This window comes from Amblyomma mixtum, chromosome 8, assembly GCF_055824585.1.
Source record: "Amblyomma mixtum isolate Tamu chromosome 8, ASM5582458v1, whole genome shotgun sequence".
Taxonomy (NCBI): Eukaryota; Metazoa; Arthropoda; class Arachnida; order Ixodida; family Ixodidae; genus Amblyomma; species Amblyomma mixtum.
This window is the reverse complement of record NC_143019.1, coordinates 29580450-29603752: the sequence shown is the minus strand read 5'-3', so window position 1 is coordinate 29603752 and position 23303 is coordinate 29580450. Positions and strand designations below refer to the sequence as shown.

The 23303-nt window shown below is 46.4% G+C and overlaps 1 protein-coding gene and 1 non-coding gene across 2 annotated transcripts; both read right to left on the bottom strand.

Annotated features, from left to right (window-relative positions):
• Positions 1–4921: 4921 nt before the first annotated feature.
• Positions 4922–22649, bottom strand: LOC149331863 (ipis-1-like). Its single transcript, XM_089557420.1, has 3 exons — positions 22268–22649; positions 15174–15309; positions 4922–5753 (listed from the first exon to the last, which is right to left on the bottom strand). Exons 1-3 carry the CDS (start codon positions 22647–22649, stop codon positions 4922–4924), a joined length of 1350 nt encoding a protein of 449 aa, XP_089413546.1.
• On the bottom strand, positions 13621–13694 carry TRNAA-GGC (transfer RNA alanine (anticodon GGC)). The gene has a single exon. It is a non-coding gene; the product is annotated as a tRNA-Ala (tRNA).
• Positions 22650–23303: the final 654 nt, after the last annotated feature.

The window sequence follows — 23303 nt, the reverse complement described above, 5'->3', positions numbered from 1 at the left end:
CGTTGCACACTCGAAACCGTCTTCTGATTTTTGTGCACCGGCGATTGTCCGACCGGTTCTCGTGGGCGGGGTCCTCAGTCTAAGACTCCGAATGTACTATGTCCTAAGCGCCATCGTGTGTCTTCCTTTCGACGGGTCCATGTCTCATGAGTCAAAGCTTGCCGATCTCCAGATGTCCAGGTGCCGGCCAGAAAAGGCCTTATGGAAAAAGATAATCAACTCGTGTAAGAAGAATATTCAAGATGGTTCATCTCCGGCCCGAGGTCTCTCAGCAAGGGCGAAGCTTGACTGCTCCGTGGGGATGGAATATAAAATACGAAGACCAAGCAAAGGAGTGTCCTAAGTCCTTGTTTTGCAGTTGTCGCGCTGCCGAGCGATGGAAGAAATTTAGATAAGTTTACGCAGACCCATTTATTCAAGCGACATTACTGCTGGCGTCCCTGCGACTGGCTTGTGCTGGCAAGCTGCTTGCCGACCGCTGCAAGGCCGCTCTGTTCCACAGTGCTCTGCGCGGTAAGGTACTTCGGTAAGCCAGCGCCGATACGCTATATAATTGATGATGACGATCACGATGATGGTGGCTTCTGGCTGTTCTCCCAGTAATGCGCGGATACACACATATCCTAGCTCTGAGCTTGAGTTATTATATATGGTACGTTCCAGTACTGCCTAACAGACATCTACGTAGACGTCTAGCTGGACATCTGCCACTTTGTACGCGTTTAGTCTCGCGTTCAAGCGTACTACTTTGCCGAAGTCAACTTCTATCCAGGCTAAATTCCATTCTTAAGATGGCGCAACGGCCTGCATTTATAGGCATAGGTATGCGGAGCGAGTCGCGATAATTGCAAGCGCTGGAGTATAGCCGGAGTACGGAGAGGCACCATCCTTCATGAAGCCATTACATTAAGCTAATTCGTAGGCAGACTTGTGAATAACTTAGCAGTATTCGTGGACGTGCGATTTCTTGCAGTACATATATTCTTGAACCACGCAAGAGTGAGTCGTGTGGCTGAGAACTATGCTAAAGAAGTGGTCGCTGTAGGTAGATTTGTCGACAATCTTCCAATGCTGACTCTTTGCGCTTTGTTTTTATATGTTAAAACTCGTAGCTGCCTTTAGGTTCCTCGCGGAGTGTCAGGGCTTCTGGTGTAACGGCACGCAGATGGGGTTTCCTCTTGCTGTAGTTGCCGCATCAACAATGTCATACATTACAGGCTCAGAACAGCAAACGTACCTTACGATGCCGGCTTGTTGCACTTTGATTTTAGTTTGCGTAAAAGATAGAAATTCGTTGCCGTCTTTGGGTACCTCGCTGGTTGCCACGGCAAATGGCAGGTGTAATGACATGCATCATCCATGTCTGTTGCTTTAGTAACCTTGTTGCACTTCGTGCGCATTCGTTTCTTGTTATGGTCTTCTGTTACAGGGCTATTTTCTCGAGCACATTAGAAGAAAATGTACCATTTAGTATAAATGATAAAAAATGGCAGCGTCGTTAGCGTCTTATTAAGTGAGCGGGCCCATTGCGGTCTGCTACAAGTACACGGCCCTAAAGGTTCTGCCACCAGTAGTCTTATATACGCACTGTGTCGATGATACACCAGATATTATTGCAGAAAAAATTCTAAATCGCTAAAAACTTGCTAGTTTCTTTATGCGTGTACAGAAAGCCGCATTCTTTCTCAATGTTTTGCTATGTGATCCGAATTGTTCCAAGCCAGAACTAGGTAGACGTCGATATTCGCTTAGAACTGTTGTTTCGAGCAAAATTTTAGAATATCTCTTAATATACAGAGATGAAACATTTGGAGCAAAGCACATCTACATGTGATCATAATTTTCTTTTGGACGCCATTTTTTTTAACTAGAAAAGAAAGCAGGATATCTGAACACACTTTATGGCCGTTTTAAGAACATGTGTTTAAGACATCGTTGACGACCGTCCATGATTAGTGTATGCTTGAGACTCGTAAGATGTGAAAATAAGTACCTATAACTCTTTTCTCTGCTTTGATTGTGATGCAGAAGATTTTAGCTCTCGCAGTACTAAATGGAGGGAAACGAAACTGCAGCTGTTTTAAACGCTGAAGAGTTAATTTTTTGAGAATTTAGTTAAATTCTTGCTCATAAGCACACAAAGACGAATTTCTTTGTGTTCCTTCTTCACATATCTTGACCGTGTATTCGCCATCTTGTGTCGATAAATTGGGGAAACTTTCAAGCAGATATATTACAGCGATGTCAGTATGTGATCATTTTTTTTTCGGGTAAACAACCTCGATGTCTGCTGCCATTATTGCTGTTTCGCCTGTGGGTAGAGCTAAAAGCCTGAGAGGTTTCATAAGTTAACTGCTTATGGGATCTGTTTAAATGCGATGTCATCAAAAGGAAAGCTCAAATGCGTGCTCAACCAGCTTTGTAAATAAGCGAATCTCACGTACAACGCCAAATGAAATCTTTCCAGGCCTGTAGGAATGTCCCTGAAGTGCCCTGGTGCAGCGTTTCATATTTTTTTTTTACATTTTCTTGGCACTGAAGCTGACAACGAAACAAAAAGTAAAGGGATCAGTTCGAATAGCTTTGAGAAAGTGTGAAAAAAAAATGCAGCGAACACATACTCTCTACCCTAACTGTATGGCGGGTTAGTGTTAATGGCTTAATGTTCATATATGTGGAATCATCAATTCTCAACTTCATATTCACAGGTCCTTGGGAGTCCTCATACCACTCTTGGTGCAGTGGTTAAGCGATTCGCCACTGCCTTGCAATGGCAGGTGATGCTACCGGTGGGGATTGTTTGGGGTCCAAGGTTGCTCTTCCCGAGCAACCTCTCGTGACGAGTCTTTAATTCAAGTGTTATCTACTGCGGTAATCAGTTTGCTCCAAATCCGGTGGTAAGGTAGGGATGGCGCCACAAGGTCACATGACCTAGGTGGTCCACCTAGTGGACCAGCCTTGAGGCTTCAAATGGCCGCCGATGCCGAATACCTTTTCCGACATATTGGTACTAACGCCCTGGTGTTAAAACTGTAGCCTCGATAGCGAACTCATTACTTGTCCAATCCCATAGTCGTTAAACAATACACGTAAGCGCTGTGCTTCTACTATCTCATACTACCAGGTGTTTCAGGGAAGCCTAGGGAAGCAATAGGGTTTTTGAGGTGATGAGTATCTTTTTGCGGCGCAATAATAACAGTGTTCGCTGACTTTACAAAACAGGTGAATCAGGTTAATCAGTAATGTGTTTTACTAAATTCTAATAGTCAACTTTTTCACTGTCACTGATAGGCGCCCGCATGCAATTAGAGATTTGTAGCTAGCCGTTAGCAATTGCCATATTAGTTTTTAGAATTTCGGAAACGCGATTACTCTCGCTGCAGTGGCTCAACTAGTGGAGACCGTTTTTCGCCCCATTCTCATACCGCGTGCCCGTGTGGAGCGCAAAGCCACGTCAATCAAATCACGCCACCCTGTGACGCACATACTACGCGATGATCTCTGCCCCGCCCGTGCTGGAACAGCGAAGTGGCGAGGAGCGGGAACAACCGCAGCACTGGAGTGGCATAGATCTTTTGCGTGTGACGTGTGTCACTGAGTGATGGGACTTAATTGATGTCGATGTACGCCGCGCAAGAGGGAGCGCGGATTTCAAATCGAGCGAGATACGTACGGCTCAAAGTTGTTCAGCCAAAGCGGCGAGGGTAAGTGCGTTTTCGAAATTAAAAAAAAACTGACGAGGCTATTACTTACATTACATTCATGTTCGATACAGTACATTCATGTTCGCTTAATAAACCCATCTTACCGAAACGAAGCTTGCAGTAAAGTACTCGTCTTGAACTAGGATGGTATGCTGTGAACATGGCGTGTAGGGCTTGACATGCTGCAGCTGCCCCACGGCTACCCAAGCTGACATTGTGCAGGGTGTCGAGTTATACTGCATCGCGCTTCTAGATTGTTAACGTGCAGTGACGTCTTATCCAAGTCTCCTCTTCTGCGTTTCGCTCCCAGCGAAATGCATACCACACGGTTTGGTTCGAACCCGCGGCCTCGTGCTCAGCAGTCGTGCACCATAGCAACTCGAGCAAAGAAAAGCCTACACGAAACGGCGTCCCATCATTTTGAACCAGGCCTCCGTGGTGCTGCGTTCGTGAACTTTCTGGCTAGTATAACAAATGAATGATGAACTCGATAGTTATAACTTGAAAACATCATGGACTACATTTTGAATTGCTCCAATAGTTTGAAAAATAATCGCAACCGCTGCACCATTGTGAAAGGAGTGGTGTGAGTACTGCTGGGGATCTATAAATGTGAAGTTCAGAATGACCAATTCCGATTATAAGGGCTTTAACTCATTAGCTCTGTCTAGTTCTATTCTTAAGGAGGTGCTCAAGTTTCCCCTCCAGTTTTATTGAAGTTCCTTCCGCCTTCCTTCACGATGTTACGCACACTGCATAAAACGGCTTTTGAGACCACATCAAATCAATCACCTCCCCTGAATTCTCAAGGGTGTTTCACTGCGTAGCAGAGTACGTTAAAATTGCTGTCAACTCCAAAAGTAACCTATTGTGTTTGTCAATATGTCATCTCAAACAAGAACTCGATATTCTTTCTCACCATTTGCTACTAGTGAGCGAGGGCAATTCTCTCTTTCGAAGCAGGTACCTTTAGCAAAGGCCGCCCATTGAAATGCATTGACGTCCTGAGGAAGCCACCGAAAGATGGCGCAAATTGTCCATGTCCCAGATTCTTTTTTATGTGTGTGTTTATAGAGAACATCTCATCGCACCCACTTTTCGTTCAGTCGTCTCTTTATTTTGCATGATCGTAAAAGCTTCTACAATTCTCATCGAATAACTACGAACGAAATGATGCAAAGGTTTAATTAAGGGTGGTCGCCTATTCTCATCAAGACTCACCGGGGATCGCGCACCGCTCCCATAAACAGGATAATATCCTCTAGGTTCGTCTTAATCAGAAACATGAAAGGGTGATCCACGGTGAAGTTGCTCAGTGACCGACGTCTAATGGATGTTCTTCTCTCCTTGAGCAGCCCCCCGGCAGCCGGAGAGCCCGTGCCCGTCTCATCCACATGGACTAAAGCCTGATGGATAAAGATGGAAACCGCTGGACTGCCATTCGTGAAGATGCCTGACAAGTCCGCTGTGTCTTCGGCGAAGAGGTCATTGACACCAAGACGTTTGATGATGTGGTGAAGAAGTATCTTGCGATCGACCTTGAACTTTGGAAGGGACACTTTCACATCCGACTGAATTTCGAGGTCATTGAGTAGAGATTCCAAGGTGTAGGCCGTTATCTGCTCTTCCAGAGTTGACAATCCGTCGACTTCATCGGGAAGGAGAATCACCATGGAAAATCTGCCTCCCTTGTATTTCATTTCTAGGGCGCTACACCTCAACTCGTCCGAGCGGCCTATCTCGAAAGCGTTCTCCAGGTGCATCATGTCAACTTCAATGCGGGTGTAGCGCTTCACATAGAAGTCGCCGAACGTTGTTAGGCGCTCATCAACGGGCAAGAGCCAAGGAGCCTTCAAGTAGACAACGCTGATTACAGTCAGCGTAGTGTAGGCATCGATGCTTCCAGGGAACAGCACATGTCGAATTTTAGACTCGGTAATATTGGAAACCCATTCGTTCACTTCGCTCGTGATTGCCCTGTGGTCTCGTTCGAAGTCAACCGACTTGATTTCAGCCTGGTAATAGTTGCCCAGGAGTTCCGCATACTCTCTGCGGACCGCAAGGAGACTGGAGCTGTACAGCCTGTTGGCTACGTGGAAGACGCTGTCCTCCGTAGGAAGGTTGCTGAAGAAATCAGAAAGCTTATGGCGTATGCTATCCCCGTCAAAGACGTGAAGCAGGGTGGCGAGTTCCTTAGCGGTGTTGCGTCGGGCACCAGCGAGAAGCATCGAAAGCACAGTGGCGACGTTAAAGGGTGAAGACACATGGCTGATGTTCGGGTATTGTAACACATATTGTCCGTACAGATCCAATGAAAACAGGAGAAGAGGCTCTACTTTCATCACTTATCCGGACCTGAAAAAGAATAACAAATTTCAGAATAACTACTTTAGTCATTTAGCGCCATAACTAACGCTGCATGCTCCAGCATTGGGCGCAGAATCCTTTTCCTGAGCCATTGCGGTGGCTCAGTGGTTATGACGCTCGATGGTTGACCCGAAAGACGTGGGTTCGATCCCGGCCGTAGCGGTCATATTTAGATGGAGAGCAAATGCTCGAGGCCCGTTTGCTGTGCGGCGTCAGTGCACGTTAATGAACCCAGGTGGTCGAAGTTTCCGGAGTCCTTCACTATGGCTTCACTCATAGCCTGAGTCGCTTTGGGATGTTAAATACCCATAAGCCAAATAAACCAAACCTTTTCCCAATCATATCAAATTCTAGCCGCCGCGGCCGGGTTCGATCCCGGCCGCGGCGGCTAGAATTTCTTTGGAGGAGAAATTCTAGAGGCCCGTGTACTGTGCGATGTCAGTGCACGTTAAAGAACCCCAGGTGGTCGAAATTTCTGGAGGCCTTCACTACGGCGTCTCTCATAGCCTTACCCCATAAACCAAACCAAACCAATCCTTTTATCCTTTTAGTTTTAGCGGCTACTTTGCCGGTGTGTGGTCAACTAATATCAGATGAGATTTGCCAGGCATCGTTATCAAAGCTGGTGCTGACGACTGGCTTCAGGCTCCCCCCCAAGAAATGAATCCTGCAAACGATGATTACAAGCACATCCCCAAAGTTGAAGAACACATTTTTTACATTACGTCACGAACACTTCCAGGGCATCCTTTAAATATTGATGGCTACGTTTAAAGGCTACCTAGGCGCTTTTATTGTCCGCAGAACTGTCTACATGGAGCGTTGTGCGCAACGGATGCATCCGAGAGCATTCGCTCGCATCTCGTTTTTACAGGCTGTCTGAACATGATAGGCTAACGTTTCATTGGCACCGATCGTTTTGCGGAATATTAGAGATAACTTGCCCATCACGTCACTTTCCGGAGATTTCTAGGGGGTGGAGTGAAAAACATCTCTACTCTGACAGGAAAGCAGTACGGGTGAGGTGACCCACGATAGGGTCCATGCCTGATTAACTGCTGATCGCACGCGTCAGACAAAAGGCAGGTTCAGCAACAAAATAAGTTTCCCTGAATCAAGCGCCAACAGGTGAAGCCATTATAGTACATCTCAAAAAGGAAACAGCAGAAGTTATAATTGGCAAATCATTCATAAGTACATAAGTGGAGAATTAGTGATTAAAATAGAAGCAAACAAAAGGCATAAATATCATGGAGAGAAACACAAGAGTATTAACTACACAACCGGTTGACAACAGCTGTATCTTACCGATACTCACCTATGGCGCAGAAACATGTAGGCTAAAGAAAAGGGTTCTGCTTAAGTTAAGGACAACGCAGTGAGCTGTGAAAAGAAAAATGATAGGTGTAACGTTAAGAGACCGGAAACGGACACAGTGGATGATGGAACAAACGCGAGTGAATGACATCTTGGTCGAAATCCAGAGGAAGAAATGAGCTTGGGCAGGGCATGTATTGCGAAGGCAAGATAATCGATGGTCCTTAAGGGCAACGAAGTGGATTACAAAAGAGAGATTTTTTTAGTTCAGCGAGCACATCCTTGATAGTTTTAGGGCCCGGGTTAGATTCAGCATCACCTGCCAAGAGCAGCAAGGCGCGCAAAACATTACTGCAATCATCTATAATAAAAACGAAGCACGGCGGGCTCGGCATCTGCACTCAGAAATAATTGCTATTTTTTTTTTTTGGCAAACAGAGACTACTTGTCACCAACCTGCATGACGAATAGCCCAGGATTAGTCACTTGTGCGGGAGCCCAGCCCCCGAGCCCACAGAGCGGCGAAGAAGGCTGCAGCACTTTTATATCGACGGGTGATGACTGCGGTGATGAGGCTTTCAATTGAGCATCCAGAAACGGAAAACCGGGAAGGGGCGCGGTCGGCCAGGAAGAAGCGTTGATGTCGGGCGGACGCAGGAATAGGATGCCTCTATCACAGCAGCTGGGCGCTGCAGTCGACTCAGTGGCGGGGGAAAGGGCGATAAGAGCAGCCAGGAGCGCGTTGGCAGCGATGGCATCGATGGCGAACACCTCCATGACGAATACCACCGGATTAGTCACTTGCGCTCCCGCACAAAGAGCTTCTGAAGAGCGTCTGAAGAGCTTCTTTTCACGATGCTGGCCCCAGGGCCAACGTGGTATCCAGGATGCGGGAAAGCTTGGCCCCCCGCGCTTTTTATAGCGAAAGCAATACTACTTGCACTTTCTAGAGGGACCACCATCGTGCCGCGGCGGTGACCACCATTGACCTTCATTTGACCTTGATTGCATTAGTTGGATTAGATTGGATTACATTGGATTGGATTGGACGGGATTGGATTGGATTAGATTAGATTAGATTACATTAGATTAGAGTAGATTACATTGGATTGGATTCGATTGCATTGGATTGGATTGGATAGGAGTGGATAGGAGTGGATTGGAGTGGATTGGATTGGAGTGGAATGGAATTGGAATGGATTGGATTGGATGGGGTTGGATTGGATTGGTTTGGATTGGATTGTATAACCGATGCATCGCCACAAGTCTAGCCACAAGCACCGCCACCAGCTACACTACCAGCTGTACCATGGCGTAGGTATGGATATTGCTTTCGCAATTACCGGGCTTAACCAAGCTAAGCCACAGCGAATTTTTATTCGAGGTTGCACTGTCGCCGCCACTTATTGGCTGATCACAGTCCATGTCAACGCCAATCGACTTCCTCCAAGCACTCTGGCTTGCTCGCAACTCTTCCGCATCTGCGCCCTTCTGTCCCCACGCGGTACCAGTCTTGTACAGAGGGCAAAACGCTTGCCTAAAACACGTTCTGGGTGTGCTTCGGGCTGATTGTGCGATATCTAGCGACAACATTTGGTTTAAAATGGTCTGGATGTAAGCATGTGCAGTTAAACACATAGTATTTCATCATCATATTTTGCCTTTCTGGTCGCAGCGGTTTTGGGAGCTGCGGAACAGACAGTTCGGTTGTTCTAGACGTGTTTTGCCCTCTGTACATGTTACAGGGAATGACTCTAATAATAGTTACGATTACTTCATCTGAAATGCAATTGATTAAAGGGGTATACAGCCCTAGAGAAGTAGTGACCAATTAAAGAAAAGTAATTGACTACTATCGTTCTATTTGCCTTACAACTTTATTTTTCTATAACACCGATTTACAGTGAACCACTGCGGCTTAACCGCTTGATAGTTTGTTGCACATTGTAAATTTTCGAGACAAGCTGTTTTTCGAAGTTGTCGTCGCTAATTTTCTCACGTTTCCTCGGGCAGAGATCAGCAGCTACACTGAACACTCATACATTGTATACACTAGAGAGAAGGATAGTATTACAGAGTATGAACACATTGCGTACCAGCTCATAGTTGCACACACGCGCCGGCCGCTAGGGTTTAGATTCCCGGTAACTTGTAACACAACAGAGAGCCACCAGCTCATTAGCGTGCCTGGTTCATTTTTTCGCTTGGTTTTAGTTCGCTAGACTGACGCCTACAATGCAGGGTATCCCACGCCGGCGTAGTACTGCCTGATTAATTCCTTTGCGCCTGTGTCTCTCTGAGTTTGGTTGATTGTGGAGAGTTCTGACCCTGCGCTTCACCTGCTTGAATGCTGCGGCCAACGTACTCCGGACTGCTGGAAAGAGTGGGGAAAGCTTGTCGTCTCAGTGTGCCGGGTAGCCGAGACAAGAGCTGTTTGTTACAATTCTCCAACAGTGTCAGTGACTATCGCATTAACAAGACTAGGCAGCCAACCACGCCTAGGCAACCCATACTCCCTGTGTTTTTTGTTCCTGCTTTTTTATTTTATTTGCGGATTAGAAATTCCGTATGCTTTCCGTATTAATGACCATACGGATCCTCATGATTCCGTATATGGAACATACCGAATTCTATATAATGCGTACATGGAACATACAGAGGCCATACGTACGCTAAAGGGCGCATACGAACCGTATCTGTTCTATATAGACAATGTAGGCGGAAGTGTAGAAATTTATGCCGACTCTGTTTAATGTTATGCACAAAGCATGAAAACATGCTGAGACCATATGGACAAGATATGAAAGCCGTGCGGAGAGCGATTGAAAGCGTTCGAATTTCCTTTTGTTTTTTTCAAATGGAATGAACAGCTCATTCGGACCGTTTCTGTAGAGTTGCATCACCCTGGCGATGCAAGAACACTAGAAGAGAAGCACCTACCAGAACAGCAAATCCTGTACAAGTATGATGCGTTGAACGGGCGTGGGTGTCTTGTTTTCCACGAAGCAGAAATGGCTCGCGAGCGCTCTTTGGCTGCGTGAGATTTCTACTATATATGTGTTCTATTATACTATATTGTGCTTGTGTGCGCTACGGCATATTGTGCCTCGAACGTTTACACATCTGGAACGGTGCTGCACAATTCAGCTCTAAGTAATGTTGCGTCCTGAATAGGCACGCTGTGAAAAACGAAGAGAGTTGGCGAACTTCTCATGGGCGGGCTTTCGTATCTTTCTCTCTCTCTCTCTCTCTCTCTGTATGTGTGTATATATATATACAGCCACTCGTCCGTAGTGTGTGTGTGCCATTTTATTTGAGCCCAACCAACCATCATATGTGAGTGACCAAAATTGAGTGCATGCGAGTAATAGCAAAATGAATCTGCCCTAAAAATTTTTTTATTCGAGTTGAATCACCATAGCAGTTATTGGCTCATCAAAGAACAACGGAGCAAAGATGCAAGGGCTAGTGGTTCTAATTCCCGCGAAAAAAGCGTTTTATTGTGCAGTGACCAGGGTGTCATTCCTGACCATTTCGAGGGCTGCACGTTGCAGTCAACATCTGAACGGCCGCTTCAAAGCGCTATGTGGATTAAATAAAGAAATTTTAGTTGCGATTTTTCTGAATGATAAGAGTGGAAGGCCTAAGGAAGTGTAGAATGAGCATGAAAAGGCAGAAAATTTAGGTGCTCGTTAGGACGTACAGCCGCCGTCAGAAGTATACAGCCCAAGGGGTTTTCTTCTAAGCGGTTTAGCGGGGCTCCCTAGCACATCTAGTAGTCCAAAGCGTGGAAGGATTGGGGACGCGAAATCATTCCTCTTTCGAGAGATTACGGTCGTCTAGGATGCATAGCGAGGCATTCTGCAGGCCTCACAAGGAGACCCCTTGGGCTGTGTACTTTTGACGGGGGCTGTACATATTAAGGAAGCCAACAGTGAACGAAACAAAGGAAATCAAATGTGAATGTCCTCCTTTTCTAAATATTGTGACATAGATCATTTCGAAAATAGCGCTGCAATTATTTGATGAGTGATCAGAAAGTAAGAGAAGAAACAGCTACATGTCGCCAGTAGGATTCGAACCCATGACCTCTGAATGTCGGTTGAAGGTGAACTAAAGAGGAATCTGAACTGGTCTTTTTACCCCGGGAACTCAATCTACACGTTCCGAGCGTGCTTAGAAACTTCGAATTATTGTTTATGCGGCCGATTGCCCTAAAATAAATCGAATTAAACATCCCGGCTCCCGCCTATTTTTGAACTCGCCGCATACGGTGGGAGGAGTCGACCAACGCATGGTGTGCCTTTTAGGCAATCGCGTGGCGGCTTCGGTTTCGCTTTTATTTTGTTTTTTAGGTTTCCGTGACTAATCATATCTAGTCAGAGACAACATAGCTCGAAATTAGGCCCATGGAAATAAAAATACGCGTTGACTCTTTGCTTTCGCCGATCGCTACGTATCACTCCGCCGATGGCAGAGCGTCAAGCAGAGACGGGACTGGCTGAAAGGCACTCCATGTGTTGGTTGACTCCTCCTTCCGTCAGCGGAGAGTTAAATAAAAAACGGTAGCCGGGACTTTTAATTCGAGTTAAATTAGGTAAATCGGCCGCACAGGATAATAGTTCTAAGTTTCTAAAGATGCTCGGAACGTGTAGTTCGAGATCCCGCGGTAAAAATACGAGCTCAGATTCCTCTTTAGTGCACGTTTAAAGTGACCTATCAAATTAGCCATGGCTGTGGTTGTCCAATCTACCACTTGACAAGGGTAAGGCTACTGTCATTTCCTTTGCCACGCATTCTCAGATGTAAGAGCGACGTCGAACTTTGGTAACACGTGATCACTTTTCGCATAATAGACCACGTCTTGCGAGAAATTTTGAGAGTCATAGCGGGCACTACATTCGGGCATGACTCGGCGTCCTGTCTGATGTCGGAAAATGGGCTGGCCTTTTTACGCATGTGTCACTGGAAAGCGTTCCATTTTAAAGCGGTCACTCTCCCTGCTGACGTAGATCTTGTCGCTTAAATAGTTGCATCTCTTGCTCTCTTTCAGCTCCGGCAAACTTGGGCGGACGTCTTGAGTTTGGTTTACTTACAAGTGGCAAATATTGAGCTTGTTACGGTGACAGGCTAAAACATAGGCGTGTGATGCTCCGGTCGAGTTGCTATTCTCATACACTTATTATTTGAAGCCTCATGTTGCTGCCGTGCCTAGGAGACCATGAAATGCCTTCCTCCAGCCAGATGATCGACCATTAGCTTTCATTTGGCCAACTGATGCAAGCCTTGGAATTGGTGAAGGCTTTCATGCAAATATGCTGTACCTCACATGGATAGTGATCTGAAATTCTTATCGAATATTTGTTGAGAGCAGCGATACTCATTAGTTAAGTTTAAGCTGGGGCGAGTTGAGGGCTCCTTAGGTTTAATCTGTTGGTAGCGATGCAGTACCACAGACAAACACTCTCCAGGACACGCAAGAACGTGTAGTTCTCGTGAAAACGTGTAGTTCTCGAAATCAAACCCGTGGAAACGGAATTATGGTTTCAATTTTGGGAGCATCAGGGATAGAATATCCGTGGAAAATGGTAAACACTGCTGAAATCCTAACCAAGGTCTAAAGCTGCATTGAATATCAGTGTTGAAAAAGCGCATACACCTTTTCCGCTCTCTTTCGTGCTTAAATAAATGGCGCCCAGTGAGCAGGGTATAAGCCCAGCAACCACTATTTACCTGGAAAGTTTCCAGTTATAGCATTTCAAGAAATATATTACACATTTACTGTCCAGAACAAATAGGTCTACGGAGAACCTGACCCAGGCCCTGGTACTCCTTCAGATCCTTGTAGCAGTACTGTGCTCTTAAAAAAGATGTTGAATATTTTAAGTTATCTGCACCCCTCTGGTGGTACGTTCTGCTTTTATTGTCCTCAGCTTCCGAATGGTACGAACCATCTATACTGTCTTGTAGACAATCAATCAGACTTAGAGGGAACACGGCTCCGCGTGACCACTTACTTTCGAAGTGCCATTGCATCTAACCCGTTCATGAATCAATGCAGAGTGGCGCACGAGTAGAGGGACCTCGACGTTGTGCTTCGTGTCATCTGCCCCTTTGCACAGATTTGTAATAAGGGAGTAATTACTCATTGGCATCCACCCAAGCGCAGCCATACGGCTACAAAGGAAAGCTATACAGCTTTCTCAGAAACTTCGTAGTTAAAGAAAAATTCGTCCTGGTCCGGGGTTCGAACCCGGGACCACCGCTTCGCCGGAGCAGTCGCTCTACCAACTGAGCTAACCGGGACGGCGAGCTTATGGTAGGGCGAAAGCGAATTGATCAATAACTCGAAGTGGGAACAGTGTTGGTCAAATGTTTAGGGGAAACCCCCAAGGTGGAGTAAATTCGTAATAAGGGAGTAATTAATCGTTGGCATCCACCCGAGCTCAGCCATACGACTACAAAGGAAAGCTTTAACTACGAAGTTTCTGAGAAAGCTGTATAGATTTCCTTTGTAGCCGTATGGCTGCGCTTGGGTGGATGCCAATGAGTAATTACTCCCTTATTACAAATTTATTTCACCTTGGGGGTTTCCCCTAAACATCTGATCAACTTGCACAGATTTGCGCCGGCTGGGTCGCAATGGAGCTCCGCGTGTGCGCAGCCACGCGGAGCCTTGTTCCCTCTAAGTGTGATTGACTTTTTACATTTGTGGTCCCAGACTTCACGGTTGACTAATGGTTAGGATTTTGTAATTAGCGTGAAAGAGATATATCCAGAGTACTAGTTTCCACATGCGTGAAACACTCTGGACACATTGAGAGAAGCGCCGAATAATTTTAAAGGAATGCGCATCCTTTTCGAATAGATTAAAGTTAGTTTAAAACAGTAGCGACAAATACTGTAGCCTTCGTCATCGTCTCTTTATTGTTTAGTTTTCCAAAACAACCCATGAAGTTTACTGAAAATGTTTCCCTGCATTGAAGAATACAAGATTCGTAAAGCTTCATAAGGATTCGTATTGCCACTGCTTGCTTCGATGGGCGTCAGTCCTTAGGATGACGTACCGAACCCATAAATAGAATCAAATTGTCCTGGTTTCTCTTGATGAGAAACATGAAAGGATGATCAACGAAGAATATGATGGGCTTACTCGCGCCAGGACCAGCACTCCCAATCATGATATCCGCAGAAGCTGCAGCTGCCACTGTACCGTTCTCGTTGACCTCAACTACCGCTTTGTGGATAATACTGGAGACCGAGGGGCTGCCATTGTCGGACATCCCCGATAAGTCGACACTCCCCGCATCGAAGAGGTCATTGACACCCAGAGCTCTAAGGACATCGTTCATGCCAGATTGCTTCTCAACCTTGAACTTCGGAAGGGACAGCTGCACTCGGGGCTTTGACTCGAGGTTTTCCAGGAGATAGCGTAGATGGTTTTCCGTTAGTCGCTCTTCCAGAGAGGTCAACCCATCAACTTCATTCGGAAGAACGATGACCATAGAGTAATCGTTTCCCTTGTATGGCATCTCCAGGGCCCTGCAATTCGACTCCTCGGAATCGCTGACCATGTATGGCCCCTCCTGGGACATCATTTTAACCTTCACAGTGTTCTCAGAGTCAAGGTGAAAATCGGAGGAGCGCGTATATCTCGGTTCGAAAAAATAACCCCAGTTAGCCTTGAAATATATGGCGTTGACCAGGATTAACTTGGTTTCTGCACGGACACTTCCTGGGCCGAGAATATTCTGAATTTAAGAGTTCGTTTTCTCCGAAACCCACTCGTTGACTTCTTTTCTGATGGCATCAGGGTTTCGCGTGAAGTCCACGGACAGTATGCTGGCTCTGTAAAATTCCTCCAGCACAGTCGCGTACTCTTCTCGAACAGGGTACTGGCGCGCACTGTAGAGTCTGTTGGCTACGCGAAAGATGACGCTCGGGGTTGAGAGGCTACAGAGGGCTTGAGAGAACCTCCGTATGTTGTCTTCGCCTTCGTTGCCGGCTTGGAGGAGGTTGGATAGCTCTTGGGCGGTGTTGCCGCGAGCACCAGCGAGAAGCATCGAAAGCAAGGCGGCGATGCTAAACGGCGAATAGACGATGTTTTCGCCTGGATTATCGTACGCCAAATGTATGTACATTTCTAGGGAAGCATTGAACAAGTAGAATCCGAGTCCATGTAGCTCCATGACTTTTATCGCTCTGAAAAAGAATAAAATGCATCGATTAGAAGATGAAAGTATCGAAGTCGCCATGTTATGGTGTGCATGTTGGGCCACGGGTTTCCAATAAAGACTTTGCTTTGCAATGATGCTCTGTAAATCATCCATCCTGCCATTTGCCAATGTATTCAAGCAAAATTTACAATCTGGTGTCATGCTCATCATTTAGAAAGTACTGACCAGCTCAGCCACTGGGCCGAAAGCCAAAGGAGTGTCATGAACCCATAGTGATAAACCATGCAATTAAATAAACCTTCAAAATATCGATACAAATTCGCAATTTTTTATGTTTTTGAAAATTATGTCAGGAATAACTTTAGTCGGCGATCAAAATTTAGCCTTAGAGATTTCTCAAAAATTAGACACTGCAACTTACGTGAGACATTGGTGTAAACATAAGTTATGTTGCCAGAAGGACAATAAGTGATATGATAACTGACACCCTTAGGCACGCATTTAAGAAGATTCATTAATGAACTTTATAGTGACTACAGTAAGCAGGGCTGTTTAATGCATAGACTTAGATCCGGTTATTTTCCTGCACGATTACATTTTGCAGAATACTCGCAAGCAGCACAAGTAATTGGCCCGGTATTGGAAATGGATGGTTTTACTCGGGTCCATTGCAGTATCGGCCTCTGCCAATACTTATCAAATATTGGGTCAGTTATCTGTCATGCTTGGACTCAGAGTACGCGTGTGTTCCGACATTATTCGCTCTCCAATTTTCGGTTAAATCCGCGTAATTGTGCATGCAAGGCGGTGACCTTCGGCGCCAAACCCCTCCCAGCGTTACGCCGCGTTTGGTCGGCCAATGGTACCGAGCGACCAATGAGTCTGGAAATTGTTGCCCTGCCACTTTTTCGTATAGGAACACAGGGAACGTCCGGCGCAATAGTTCAGTTACACTAGGGAGTAGTTTTGCGACGGCAGTCACCGCGTTGCATGTGTAATTACGCTAGTTGTGTATCGTCTCGAAACACGCGTTCGGTCGAAGCATTCAACCAAATGCAGTAGTTTTGAAATGAGATCGTTTGTATATTTCTCACATTAAGATTGATGGTAGCTGAAGCGCAAGAAATGTCACAAATATTGCTTAGTTACTTAGTTACCTGAAGACGAAAGTTATCAATTTGTGTCTCCCTGGCTGCGTAGCTTACGTGCAGAGGTGCGTGCGTCTCAGCTCCATAGCTTCGCGTGCCTCCTTCCCTAAATTGGCACTTCAGCACTAAGTGATGTACGAGCCAGGTAATGGCGCCTTGTCGCATCAACAGCGCTGCTCTGCTCCTCGACGAAACGGCATATAGTGGTTCAGGTGCCTCAACCAGTTTTTGATATTTCTAAACCTTTAGAAAATCACTTTTGTGACCCGTGCAGGGAGAATGCAAAAGCATTCTTGCCCCCTTCAAACTAGTCGCCTCTCTATGCTTTGCTTTAGACTGTTTGCCTCTCTTTTTACTTCTTCCCGTTTGGCATCTGTCGCTATTTTGATTTCTTCTACTTAAAACAGTGCGCAGGGACAGGACACAGTCGAGAAACACACAGACACAGCACAGACACAGCAGTGCTGTGTCTGTGTGTTTCTCGACTGTGTCCTGTCCCTGCGCACTGTTTTAAGTAGAAAAATGAACCAACTGGCCCCGCTACTTCCCATGATGCTATGTTGATGAGCATTTTGATGAGAGTACCTTGCAGTTTACAGATGTTCGAAATTTTTTTCCGAGAATATTGGACGTCACATGAACTTGGTTAAAACACTGAAACATTTCTCCTTTGCACTTTCCTGCGCGAAACCAGCAACGAAACCTGGTTCTAGGCATCAAAAAGGCGCAGAAGACAATTTTCGTTAAACCACTTCGATAAAATCAGTAATTCAAAAATACCATATTGTCTCTTAACGGATGATAGGCACGTTCCAACGAAGCCACCCACCTGCAAATCGCAGCCCTGAAATCCGCTGCGTCCAGCCGGCCACGGCGACGCTTCTAGCAATCGTTTTACGCCTACGTGGATATTTTCTGCGTTCCCATTTGTGTTTAGGGCCATTCTATTGTTCCATCGCGATGCACGCCTCGCAATATCTTGCCCTGATTACATGACCACCTGGAATACTGCCCCACGAGCCGGCTGTGAGATCAGCTGCATCGTAAATAGCGTCGAAGCGATTGAAGAAGGAGTGGTAAACTTTTGTATGGGCATGTGGGGTTATAACATCTCAAAGTGACTTGGGCTATTAGGGGCGCCGTAGTGAGGTGGTCCGGAAATATCGACAACCTGGGGTTCTTTACCGTGCGTTGACATCGCACAGTACACAGGCCTCTCGAATTTCGCCTCCATCGAAATTTGACCGCCGTGGCCGGTATCGAACCCGCGTCTTTTGGGTCAGCAGCCGACCGCCGTAACCACTGAGCCACCGCGGCGGTGCGGTAAACTTTGGGTAAAACAACGTTTTAAGATATGCACCATCAACTTGGGAACATGTTACAGAGGCTCTGTAGAACGTGCGCCTTGTCGGCTGAGCTCATTACTACCGGTATTGTACAGAACTGTACCCGTTGCTGGTGTTGCGAACACACGAAGCGAAGAATGCCGTACTTGCGGTCAACTTTCTGAGGCACTGTTATAAAAGCTATGCAAGAATGGGAAGGGGACCCTCCTTTGTCCCTTGTCGTGCAGCTGCACTGCCGGCTAGTACACAAGGGTTGCTCTCCCCCCCTCCAAACTTATGACCAGTGCATCCGGTTGCCAACGCAATGCCTTAATGTCCGCTTCCTCCTCTGTCACCTAATCCTATAATTTTGTGTTGTGACTTTTAGGTTTATTCTCTTTAGTGTGTGAGAGCAAGAATCTTTTGTGTAAAATCTTTCATCTCGTCACCATAGCCTTCAGGGCATATGCTGCTTTGGAATACCTCTTTCCCGTTTTCGTTCCTGCTGAGCGAGCTACTTTTGGCGTAACAGACCTTGTCTTGCGAGAAATTTTAGAGTCAGAGCGGGTCACTATATAAGGGCATGATTCGTCATCCTGCATGATGTCGGACAAGGGGCTGTACTTTCTACGCACGCGTCACTGGAATGCGTTCCATTATAAAGCGGTCACTCTCCCTGCTGACACAGATATTGTCGCTTAAATAGTTGCATCTCTTGCTCCCTTTCAGCTTCGGCAAACTTGGGCCAACATCTTGAGGTCGGTGCCACTTACGCGTTCTTACGGTGGCAGGCTCTAACCTAGACGTCTGGTGCTCCGGTCGAGGCGCTATGCTGATGCACTTAATATTTGAAGCCCCATGTTGCAGCCGTGTCTAGGAGACCATGCCGCACTTTCCCCAGCCAGATGATCTACCGTTAGCTTTCATTTGGCCCGCTGATGCAAGCATAGGAATTAGTGGATATATGTTGGATATATATTGTACCACACATGATTAGTAATCTTAAACATGTTATTTCTTGTTATTCCATTCAAACATGTTAATTTGGCCCTATGCGCCGCGTCACATCTTTTCGTTGTTTTCTTTTTTGCTTTTAAAGAATCGAACTTTCTCATCGCTTTTAAGTCATCTCGTGTTAAAGGCTTCTTTTATCGTTTTATCACATTTTACCGACTTCTGACGTTTACAGCAGCTGATAAGCCGAGTGACAGTGACCCTATATATTATGTGTGTCGTTCAATAAAAAATTCAGTTGTCAGTAGCACGTCGTGCTGTTTTCCTTTCTCGTGATTGTTTTTGTGTCGCACTAACTTTTATCTGAAACGCGTATCGGCGTTTTGTTCGGAACAGTGGTATTGGTTAAGTTTAAGCTGGGGTGAATTGAGGTGCTCCTACCCGAGCAGCACAGCTCATCGACCCCAATATTAGAAACGTACTGGAAAAGGTCGCTCCTGCCAGGAACCAGACTGAAGCCAGCCATTCCCAGTATTGGGCCAATTACGACTGGCCTTCTCCGATACGTTTCCAATATTGACCCGATAACCTCTTCTGCTATGGATAAAGTTTAATCCCTGTGGTAGCAATGTACTGCCACAGACAAAACTCTCCACGACACGCGAGAAAGAACGCACACGCATGTTTTTTTCGTCTTGGTATGGCCCTGGACCATACATGCGAATGTGAAAGTCGCAGTCACCATCTTTCAAATGCGCGAGTAAATCGGGCATTTGTTAGTATGCATCGCGTCTGTTTGCCTGGGCGTTTCTTTCCGCCAGTACCATTTTCCAAAAGTAACCGAGCAGCAGGTTTTTGCTTCTGAACCATATAATGGAGCCTTTTCGGCGCCCTAATGACCCAAAGGTATCAAAATGTGAGGACAATGTTTCACTTTATTTTTCGCAGATTCAGAGCTTATGGCCTGCCATAAGTGCTTCCCTACGCGGCTGAGAACGAAACCACCTCTGGCCGGTTACCTTTGGCAAAGACATTACTCAGGGAACATGGGCAAGCTTAGCATACCTCGCCTAATTAAAAACAAAGAACTGCCAACAACACCAGCATAATTGTGGTCTTCAGCTTTATCACCTTCCGTGCAATTTGCGTTAGGCCCAAATCCCAGCATGTTTATCTGCTGTTGCGGATCCAGCAAGGACGAGTGTACTTCATAAGTGTGGATTCAGCTAGTAAGTGTGTTAGTGTGTACTTCGTCTTCCTTTTGGCAAGCCTTCATACGTCTTAGGGACCTTGAAAGGAGAACTAAATGAGGTTTTAAACTTAATGTAGCGTCAATACTGAGGCCTGTGCTTATATATGTGCCTGCAATCAACTAGATGATCCGCGTCATTTACAGTACTCTCAATGACTTCTAGCTTTGCACAATCATAAAAATTGGCGAGGGCTTAGCTTTGGTTAAGCCTGATAGGTTGCGAAAGCAAAAGCGCAGCGCCTCCAATTGAAGGAACGCAGTGCGCCGCGTCTACAGGTACCGCGTGGCTACCGGCCGCCGCTGCACGACGACTCAAAGCGTCTTCGGTAATTTTTTTTATAATTTGCTTTTGATGTTGTTGCGACTGAGACAAAGAAAATATAATCTACAGCTGGTATGACGTCACAGCGGCAGTAGCGCCACAGGTGCGCAGCGCGGCAAACCCACACCTTAACTGCAGTCGGGCTCTCTGAAGGAGCGTGTTGGTCGCCCATAATTTCCAGCTGGTTTGACGTCACCATGGCAGTAGCGCCACAGGTGCGCCGCGCGCCGCAGGTGCGCGGCGCGGCGTAACTGCAGCCCGGCTGTCTGAAGGAGCGAGTGGTCGCCCATATTCACTCCGCTCAAGGTCGAACGTAACTGAGACCCGGTCACGCGAAGGCTTGAAAGTGCGAGTAGTATTGCTTTCGCAATAAAAAGATTATGCTGATTATCAGATTGATGAAACCTTTACTGAGTACTATATGTTGGAATATCAATTCAAACACCCCTAAAGCTCGCCGCGGTGGCTCAGTGGCTACGGCGCTCGCCTGCTGTCCCGAAAGACGCGCGTTCGATCCCGTCCGCAGCGGCTGAATTTCGATGGAGGTGAAATTCTAGAGGCCCGTGTACTGTGCGATGTCAGTGCACGTTAATGAACCCCAGGGGGTCGAAATTTCCGCAACCCTTCACTACGGCGTCCCTCATAGCCTGAGTCGATTTGGGACGCTCAACCCCAATAAACCAAAGCACCCCTAAAAGCCCTCATTGCGCTAGTGGGAAAGGTGAAAATTTTTAGCCTTCGAAATCAAAACCGTGCATACGGAATTATGGATTATTTTAGCACTTTGGGAGCTTCTGGGATGGATTATCCGCGGAAGATGGTAAACACTGCCGCCTTTCTAACTGAGGTCTAAAGCTGCGATGCGAATATGAGTGTTGGAAATACGTATACACATTTCCCGCTTTCTTTCGTGCTTGAATAAATATCACCCAATGAGCAGCACATCAAGCACTATTTACCTGGACAGTTTACAGTTATTGCATTTCAAAGAATATCTTGCGCACTTACTGTCCAGAACAAATATTTCTAGGGAAAAGTCGATCTAGGCCCTGGTAATCGATCAGACACTCGTAGCAGTAGCGGGCTGTGAAAAAAGATTTGGGATATTTTGATTGATCAGCACCCTTCTTGGGCAACGTTCTACATTTTCTACATCACCTCAACTTCCTAGTGGTGCGAACCATCTGTAGTGTCTTGTGGCTTTGTGGTCCCAAACTTCACGGTTGACGAATAGAAAGGATCTTATGATTAGGGTGAAAGGCATGTATGCAAAGTACAAATTCCGAGACGTGCGAAACCACTCTGGGCGCATTGAGAGAAGAGCCGAAGAGTTTCAATGGAATGCGCATCATTTTCGAATATAACGCTTAAAACAATGGTGACAAATACTGTAGCCTTCGCCTTCATATCTTTATTGTCTAGTTGTCCAACAACGCCCGCGCACTGTACTGAAGAATGCTTCCCTGCGTTAAAGAATAGGAGATTCGTAAAGCTTGATAAGCATTCGTATTGCCACTGCTTCCTTCGATGGACATCAATCCTTAGGATTACGTACTGAGCCCATAAATAGAATCAAATTGTCCTGGTTTCTCTTAATGAGAAACATGAAAGGATGATCAGCGAAGAACTGGATGGGCTTATTCGGGTTAGGACCAGCACTCCCATCCATGTCTGCCGCAGAAGCTGCCGCTGCGACTGTACCGTTCTCATTGACCTCAACTACCGCTTCGTGGATAATTCCAGAGACCGGGGGACTGCCATTGTCGAACATCCCCGATAAGTCACTCCCCGCATCGAAGAGTAGGTTGACACCCAGAGCTCTAAGGACATCTTTCATGCCTTTTTTGCTCTGAACCTTGAACTTCGGAAGGGAGAGCTGCACTCGGGGCTTTGACTCGAGGTCGTCCAGGAGAGAGCGTAGATCGTATTCCGTTAGTTGCTTTTCCAGAGAGGTCAATCCATCAACTTTGTTCGGAAGGACGATCACCATAGAGTATTCGTCTCCCGCATATGGCATCTCCAGGGCCCGGACATTTGACTCCTCGGAATCGCTGACCTTGTATTCCCCCTCCTGGAACATCATCTCAACCTTCACAGTGTTCTCAGAGTCGAGATGGAAATCGGCTGAGCTCGTACCTCTCGGATTGAAAAAAGAACCCCAATTAGCCTTGAAGTAGATGGCGTTGACCAAAATTATCTTGGTAGCTGCATCGACGCTTCCTGGCACGAGAAGATTCTGAATTTTAGAATTGGTTTTCTTCGAAACCCACTCATTGACTTCTTTTATGACGGCATCGGGGTTGCGCTCGAAGTCCACCGACAGTATGCTGGCTCTAAAGAATTCCTCCAGTAAAGTCACGTACTCTCCCCGAACAGGGTACTGACGTGCACTGTAGAGTCTGTTGGCTATGCGAAACATGACGCTAGAGGTTGAGAGGCTACAGAGGGCTTGAGAGAACCTCCGTATGTTGTCCTCCCCTTCGTTGCCGGCTTGGAGGAGGTTGGATATCTCTTGGGCGGTGTTGCCGCGAGCACCAGCGAGGAGCATCGAAAGCAATGCGGCGATGCTAAACGGCGAATAGACGATGTTTTCGCTTGGATTATCGTACGCTAAATGTATGTACATTTCCAGGGAAGCATTGAAGAGATAGAATCCGAGTCCGTTTCCCTCCATGACTTGTATCGCTCTGAAAAAGAATAAAATCATCGATTAGAAGATGCAAGAAGATGCAAGATT

Excerpts from the sequence above, each read along its gene's own strand:
- LOC149331863 (XM_089557420.1), bottom strand. The coding sequence starts at position 22,649 with ATGATGTTCCAGGAGGGGGAATACAAGGTCAGCGATTCCGAGGAGTCA. Across the intron at positions 15,310-22,267 it reads AGTTGAGGTCAATGAGAACG|CCAACAGACTCTACAGTGCG; the intron begins GTACAGTCGCAG and ends TCTTTCGCGTAG. Across the intron at positions 5,754-15,173 it reads ATCAGAAAAGAAGTCAACGA|AGAGTATGCGGAACTCCTGG; the intron begins GTGGGTTTCGGA and ends TGCGGTCCGCAG.